This window comes from Microtus ochrogaster, chromosome 6 (genome assembly GCF_000317375.1).
Source record: "Microtus ochrogaster isolate Prairie Vole_2 chromosome 6, MicOch1.0, whole genome shotgun sequence".
Lineage (NCBI taxonomy): Eukaryota > Metazoa > Chordata > Mammalia > Rodentia > Cricetidae > Microtus > Microtus ochrogaster.
Window position 1 is genome coordinate 26,990,943 of NC_022013.1, and position 8,608 is coordinate 26,999,550.

General features: G+C 45.3%; 1 protein-coding gene across 4 annotated transcripts in view; it reads right to left on the reverse strand.

Moving 5' to 3' along the window:
* Nucleotides 1-7,405, reverse strand: part of Camsap2 (calmodulin regulated spectrin associated protein family member 2) — a 96,637-nt gene extending 89,232 nt beyond the window's left edge. For 2 of the 4 annotated variants that reach the window (XM_013346743.2, XM_026779599.1), the window contains exon 1: nucleotides 6,592-7,405. In XM_013346743.2, coding sequence (XP_013202197.1) covers nucleotides 6,592-6,730 — 139 coding nt within the window. In that variant the 5' untranslated portion in view covers nucleotides 6,731-7,405. The remainder of the gene's footprint in view (nucleotides 1-6,591) is intronic. The other 2 variants (XM_013346744.2, XM_026779600.1) reach the window with 1 other exon arrangement.
* Nucleotides 7,406-8,608: the final 1,203 nt, after the last annotated feature.

Below are 8,608 nucleotides of genomic sequence, written 5' to 3' on the forward strand. Positions count from 1 at the left end.
AAAAAAAAAAAAAAAAAAAAAAAAAAAGAAAAGAAAAGAAAAGAAAAGAAAAAGAAAAAGGCAAGATAAGAATGCAAAACTTTCACATAATCATCAGTAAAGGGCTCTGAACTGTGGGTCCTGGCTGACACCTGGACCACCTACAGCTGTTCTGTTCTACACAGTTCTGTACCGTGACAACCAGAGAATGAAACCCAGCCGTGATGAAGGGTACAGCTAAAGGAATCAGAGAAAAACAAGACCTGAAAACTCAAATCCAAATCCACCCTACTTTAGGACTCTTGTAGTTTTATAAACCAATACATGCACCTTATTGCTAGTCATTTGAGGTGGGTTTTCCAATAATTACAAATGAAACTATCTCCCACCCACTTTCAACCTAGTCACATTTGTCCGCATGTACTAGCTTAAACATCCAGTAGATCCCCATCATAACTTTTAGTCCTACTCAAGTCCATTTCCTATTCTGTTTCCAAGATTTCCTTTTCCTTTATGATAACATGCATGTAACATGAAGTATACCTTTCAGCCTTTTTGAAGTGTACTCCTTGACAGCTTCTGAAAAATATTTCTGATGAGCTACCTTGCCCAGAACACAAACTGAGTAGGTCAGGGTACCAGGCAGGAAAAATTTCAGTATATTTAGCTGGATGGTCAAAGATAATTTTACTAGCCTCTCTATGCCTATTTCTTCACTTATTTTTTAAAAAAAGAAAACTATATCCTGGCTATAATTATATATCCATATATTTCATATATATCCATATATTTCAAATATATCCATATATTTCAATATGGATACTCTTTATACTCTTTACACTTTAATGTACAAATACGATTTTAACCTGACAATATGTTACACAAGAAGGTGCAGAGAACACTATGGAATTTGGACAAGAACTGAGGATGCTGATAAAATTCTATAATATACAAGAGAGGTCCTAGAATGAAGCACTGCCTGATCAATAGTTCTATAGTTGGGAAACCCTGATTTAGAGATTTAGGGGAAGAAATAACATATTTGCTCAACAGGGTTGTTCTCAGAAAACTGTAAAATGCTTTGAATAGTAATAGTAATTAGCTCAAAGTACATGGTATAATAAAATAATGGTTTTTATTTTAATTCAGTACATTTAGAATAATTTATCTACTAGCAACAACAACAAAACCTGATCGTAAGTACCACTGTGCACTAATTTACCTTTCAGACTAGTTTTCCCTCCACTTTACTACATAAACCTTGCCAAATCTGTTGCTTCACTACCACCACCTAGATGTCCTACCTCCATGGCCTACATCCAAACCATTTTCTCCATCTTCAATGCCTATCTCAGGGTCTTGTTTCAAGCGGCCTCCTTTACTACAGAGATCTGACTTCAGACTGCTGAGCTGAAAGTGATCTCCCTGGACTAGCCTCCAGCACCACTCCCGACCTGTACCAGTCTCTGAATGGCACTGTGGCCACTGTAAGCCTCATATCCTGAACTAACCTGTAGTTAGACTTTCCTCTTTGCTTAAACCACTGTCCAGCAAACACCTTTCCTCCCAGGGCCTCAGTGCTACTATCCTTTCTTCTAAGAAAAAAAGGAAACATTTGTTAATTTATTTATTTATGGGGGGTGGGGTGGGAAGGAAGGCTCGTCTCGTGGGGCACGTGTGCAAGTCGAAGAACGACTTGCCAGGGTCAGTACAGGGTCAGTGTCTCCTTCCACCACGTAGTAGTTCCTAGGGCTCGACCTCAAGCTGAGCCAGCTCACTGGTCTAGATGCTCTTACAATACAACTCTTAACTGATCGCTCTGCCTCTGCCTCCTTTTCCTCTAAGTCCTCACTCTTCGAAATTGTGTCTTTAATCTTTTCCTGTCCTCAATAATCACATCTACCTGCAACTCCAGTCTCGGCTTCGGAGTCACACTGCAGTCTTAGCTCTATTTGTAACTACCCACTTTACCGCATTTCTCAGACAACATATCTGGACCTATCCATCTAGCTCAAAAATATTCATCTGCATTCCCACCCAACCCGCTGCTCCTCTGTTAACTGGTGTCACAGTTTACCTTCCCAGTCACAAATCTCCAAATTTCACTTTCTCTAAATCCTCAGGTGGCCTTATCCTCATTTATACTCTTCAAAATCACCGATGGATACCGGGCAATGGTGGTGCACGCCTTTAATCCCAGAACTTGGGAGGCAGAGGCAAGCAGATCTCTGTGAGTTAGAGGCCAGCATGGTCTACAAGAGCTAGTTCCAGGACATCCAGGACAATTACACAGAGAAACCCTGTCACAAAAAAAAAAAACAAAAAAACAAAAAAATTCACCCATGTATCCCAAATTCAGTCCTTTAGAAACACTAAGGATTAAATTTCTGCAATATTTCTCTGCCTCTTGCTTCTTTTCCCTTCCTTTGGCCCATGGAATGTTCTCAACTAATAAAAGCATACAGCAAGTCAGACTTCCCTGGTTTTGATCCTGGTTCCATTGGTTTGGTGCCTTTGGATAAACTCCAAAAGCCACAAGTCTCATTTTCCTCCCCAGTAAAACTGGGATGAGTAACAGTTTCCACCTCTTGAGGCCATCAGGAGGATTAAAATGAGATACTATGTGAAGTGTATGACACCCAGGAACTGCTCAATGAATACAGCAGATTTATTATTATTTCCACCCCACCTTGAGCCCTCATCACCTCTTGCCCAGACTCTTCAATAATGTCCCAAATGGCCTCTTTGTACTGAGTCTCTTTTTCACCTCATGGCTACTCATCCCTTGTAAATATTTAGGAGCCAGGACTTCTATGAGAATTTAACAATATCTGCCGGGACATAAAGAAATGGGACAAGGTATATTATGACAGCAAATGATTTTATCCCACTAACTAGATGGGATAAGAAAAAGGGGCTGGGTAGCTGTCTTTAAGTACGAGTGCTTGTTATACAAGTCTGAGGACCTGAGTTTGGATCTCACACAAAAAGCAGGGTTGGTGGAAGCACACACCTATAAGGCCAGCACTGAGAGGGAAGAAAAGTGAGGACCCCTGGAGTTTGCTAGCCAGTAAATCTAGCCAGATTGGCGAGCTGCAGGTTCAATGAGAAATCTTGTCTCAAAAAGAGGAAGGCAGTTCTGCCTATGGTCTTCACAGACACACACACACACGTGTACCTACACACACGTACACACAAAAGACAATATAGCTACTAAGGTGAAAATGAGAAATTAGCACTACAAATTGGGCCTTAAGGGGGGTATGATGGCTCCCGTTTGCAATCACAGCACTCCAGGGGCTGAATAAGACAACTCACATAAATTCCAAGCTAGCCAGAACTGTACAGAAAGAACCTGTGTCAACACACACACACACACACACACACACACACACCACAGGCATGGTGGTTGCATGCCTTCAATTCCAGCACTTAGAAGGCAGAGACAGGAGGACCTGTGTGATTCCAGGCCAGTCTGGTCTACATAGTGAGTATGAGGCTAGCCAGGACTATACTACATAGTAAGACTACACCACACCACACCACACCACACCACACCACACACACACACACACACACACACACACACACACACACACACGAGTGTGGGAAGGAGAAAGGCAGAGACAGGAGGACCTGTGTGATTCCAGGCCAGTCTGGTCTACATAGTGAGTATGAGGCTAGCCAGGACTATACTACATAGTAAGACTACACCACACCACACCACACCACACCACACCACACACACACACACACACACACACACACACACACACACGAGTGTGGGAAGGAGAAAGGGAGTGGGATTCATTCCAAGAGCTTCTACAGCCATCAGCTGGAAGAGTCAAAAGAACAAAACATCAGAGGTAATCGCAGTTATGTTGCTGCTTGAATGTGTTGCTTTCATCTCACAGCTCAACCTCTCTAGGCTACATGAGACACTGTCTTTCCAAAACCAAACACTAATGAATACATACACTCTCTAAAATATGGGGCCTATGGAATATTTTTCAGGACAAGAAGAGTATTATTCATGCAAATACCTCTTATCTGCTTTCTAGGTATCACAATGCCAGTGTCTCTTATTGGTTTTACAATTCAATTAATTTATTCTTTGTCCAAAATTAATTCTGCATTAATCATTTTGAATTGCCTTTTCAACATACAGTTCTAAAGCTGATGATATTTTGTATAACAAAAGTTAGGAAGGGACAAGTAAGATTGCTCAGTGGATAAAGGCCTGCTGCCAAGTCTGACAGCTTGAGTTCCAGCCCTGGAGCCCACATGCTAAAGCAAGAACCGACTCCAGCAGGTTGGCCTCTAATGAGTAGGTGTGTGATGCACGCACAGCATATAAATGTAATAAATAAATTATTTCTAAAACTTTGAACATTTCTAACAACAACAACAACAAAAAGCCTGCACATTATCCTAAAAATTGTTGGGTCAACATTTTGAATAAATGAATACAATTATTAGCTTTGAAATATTTGCCTATTAACCTTTTTGTGTTTATGGCAAGTAAAAATGCAGCAAAAATTAAAAAAAAAATCTTACCTTTTTTTCTAGTCACTCTATGTAAGATTATGTTTTGAAGATTGTCAATAGGAGCTGGAGAGATGGCTCAGTGGTTAAGAGCACTGGCTGCTCTTGCAGAGGAATAGGATTCAATTCCCAGCACCTACATGGCCGCTCACAACTGTCTATAACTCCAGTTCCACAGGATCTAACACCCTCACAGACATACATACATGCAGTTAAAACACCAATGCACATAAAATAAAAACAATAATGAAACAAAAAAGCCTGTCAGTAAAGCAAAACAAAGGTGACCATGGCACCCATCTCTAGCCCAGCACTGAGGCAGAGCACTACTATGAAGTTGAGGTCAGTCTGAGCTTCACAGCAAGCACCTGGCCAGGTGGATACACAGTGAGATGAAAGGATGTCTCAGAAAATACACACACACACACACCTTAAAGAATCTATCTTCCTCGGATCTTTTTATCCATGTCAGTGGCTGCCCTGGCTCTCTCCTGCGCAAATGTGGAGCACACTGACATCAGAGTTGTGAATCCTCCGGTAAAACAATGCAAAGCACCGGCAGAGCACCGGCAGAAGGCGGATTGCACTGACAGTATAGTCCCATACTTCCTTTCTCCTCAAGTGTGTTCCAGTACTCCAGAATCCAGTGACCGGCCTGACATACATCCCGAAAGTAGGGCATGTCTGCTCAGAAGCCTCTGGGAGAGGGAACGGCACAGCGTTCACTTTTGTGCTACAAGCACCTCTCAGCTTCAGATGGCGAAAACGCCCCGGGTCCTCTCCGTCTTCTAGCTTCCACACAGGAAATGTTGCCAATTTCCCTGTTTCTCACTCATAGCCTCATCAGTCCTCCAAATAGATATTTAGTATAGTGCTTCCCATTTTTTATATCAGTTTTTAGAAAGTATTATCTGTGCTTCCTATTAGGCATAAACACAAAAATTTCTTCTAAACTAACAAACACGTTCCTAAATGGGGGAATTCATCTACTCTTTAACCCAGATGTGCAAATCCTGAAAACACTGCCCTATGTATAAGGCTAAACAATAAAGCAGGATTAAACCATTGAGCCACATATCTTCACAGTCCTGAAACTGGAAACCAGTCACCCTCCAAGAAACATCCAGAGAACATTTTGCAAGCACTGAAGAACTTCACTAATTTTTTTAAGCATTCCACAACATGAGCTCCTAAAGCAAGAGTTAAGGAATTACAGCAGGAGGCCCCCTTCCTGTTATTCTGCAAAGACTGGGCTATGGAGGGAGTGTTTTAATTGCCATGGTACTACAGGATTTTTGTGTCAACAGCATATGCCTCTCCCAACCCCCCCCCCCCAAACTACTTCTACATCAAAAAGAAAACCTCAAAGCAGGGAGGTTTTGTTTATCTGATTTTATGATCAAAATACATTTAGAAAAAGGGGTATGCCTCGATGATATGATATTAAGTGAAAACAGCACCATACAGTCAGAAAACTAAAACTGGTTTTAATGGGTGCCTTAACAAGGATTTAAAATGTGTACGGACGGGTGGTAGAGGAATAAAGAATGACAGCAAAAATTAATACTGCACTTCAACAGAGACCACCTTTCATCCTATAAAGCCTGAAGAGCAGCCACCATGACAAATGTCAAAATCAATATAGCACCACGGACCATCCACCTTCTTCCAGTAGTAAACTCAGATTTCTTGGTAGGGTAATCACAATTATAACTGAGAGGGAAATGTATGCAGCACAATGAGGAAAACACCACAAATTGAAGCCATTTTAGGAAAACACGACAATTTGCTCGTTGAATTTACACACACACACACACACACACACACACACACACACACACACACACGCGCTATTCAATAAAAGGAATCTGGACAACCCATCCCGCGATCAGTCAAGGGCACCTCATTTAAGACCAAACCTGCCTTCTTTCTTTTTCCTAGTGCTGGTCTCCCATCATCTCCCTGAACCTGTACCGGAAGACATACATGGGGGAAGGGGTGGAATCAGGAACAAAAACCGGGATGTGGACACCATCGGGAGGAAGAGGAAGACAAGACACCACTTACCTGTCCCAAAGGCTTTGGCCACCAGCCAGGCCAGATTGCAGGAGATTTTGGCCCTGGAGAAGTCATAGTGGTCAAAGGGCTTGATGGCTGGAACAATGAACGTCCTTCTCATCTCCCGCGGGTCTGCAGCATCCCCCATCTTTCACGGCGGCTGGTCGGGACGGCGGGACGACAGCCTTCACATGGTGTGGCGAAGAGGGACTTCAGATCGTCCGCACCGGTCGCGGCCCTCCCGGGCGCCGGGCGCGGAAAAACTCAGCTGCGCTCGTCGCGAGCCCGCCACCGCCCGCGGGAGCCGCCGCGGCCCCGGGCATAGACGTGAGGCGGCGCCGGGCAGCGCTCGCTCCGGCCCCGGTCTGCCCCGCCGCCTCCCCTTTGTCTCCGTTTAGTCACACGGGCTCGGAGGAGGGTGGCGGCTGCGAGGGCCCGGAATGCTCGGGCGGGGGCAGCCTGGACGATCACGTCGCGGACAGTGTCCCGGCCATGGCGGAGCGCGCACGCCCCGCCTCACTCACGGCCGCCCCTCGGGCCGCGGGACCCGCCGCGGAAAACGTCAGAATCGCTGCAGCGCGCGAGCCGCCCGCGGCCCGGCGCTTCCCCGGCGCTCCCGTCGCCGCCGCCCGCCTCCTCGGCGAAGCTCACTGCCGAGGCAGCGGCCCTGAGGAGGCCGCAAATCACGGGCTAGCGCCTTCTGCCTTATCGGGCTCGCCCTCGTATTTTCCGCTACCCCTCCCGATGCCGGCCGCGTCGCTCCCCTCCAGCCGCCGCCGCCGTCGCCGCTGCGGTTTTCCGGCTGCGGCACTGGATGGAAAGAGCAGATGGTGAGACTGAGCATGCGCTTGGCGCGTCCGGCCCCGCCCCCGCCGCTGCCTGGCGTCGCCGCGCGCACTGAGCATGCCCAGCCCGCGTCGGGCTCGGCGCCCCTGCCCATTAATCAACAGAGTGCCCGCTTGAGTGGACGTCCTGTACGTCCCCGGCTTCGTGCTGCCGCCGCTGACACTGCTAGAGGAGGCCAGGAGAGAAAGGGAGGAGAGAGGCTTTTTCCTCCAGATACACTTGGTTCAGCCGAGAGAACTCATATTTATTCCAAATGCTGCTTATGTCACTCACATTGCTGCGAACCTGCCTTGCACACCTGCTTAGTCCTTGCAGTAACCCTGAGAGATGGGTGTTACAACTGGTTAACCACGAAATGGAGGGATGCAGTGAGTTAAGGCACCCACGGGGTTTAGACAGGATTGAAGCTCAGTTTAAAGTCTCTAAACTTGTATTGTATTTATATAAAGACATTTTAACCTGATACTCCCCACCGAAGTTTTCTAAGTGAGGGGACAGGTTTTCGGTGCCTTCCGTTTCCTCATAGAAAGAAGCAGAAATCGTTTCACACACACACACAAATGCACAATTATGGTTTGTCGTAGGTTCCCTGAGATGGGCATGCTTTCTCAGACCTGTGCGCTGGTCCTGTCACTGAGGTCTCTCTGTCCTTGTGACTTTAAGCTCCTCCAGAAACTCCCTCCAGAAAGCCTTCCCTAATAACTGCCAACTTCCCAAGCAGAGGTGCCATATAGGCCCCTCCCGGGTTGTTTCCAGAGCAATGCATACCCTTTATGTTATCACTCTGGCCACACTGTATGCCAGTCACTAACTGTCATTCACACAGATGACATTGTCTATCTCTAGGACTATATGATGCTCACCCTAACAGTGGTTGCTCTATTAATGGGTGGATGTTACTGTAATTAATACTGAGTTTGGTTAACTCAGTTATTCTGAGTTTTGGTAGTTCCTTGAGTCTTATTTTAACACATTGTACTCTAATTTCGATTACATAATTCTATTTTGTTTTCATTTTACAGAGAGCTAAGACTCAGAAAAACGTCTTAAATTGCATATATAGTAGAGGCACACTCACAGTTTGAACCAGAACTATCTTACTTTACACAACTAGGGCCTCCCCGTTATTATCAGTCGTTTTTATTATCCATTGTTATCAGGGAAGACATATGAAACATGA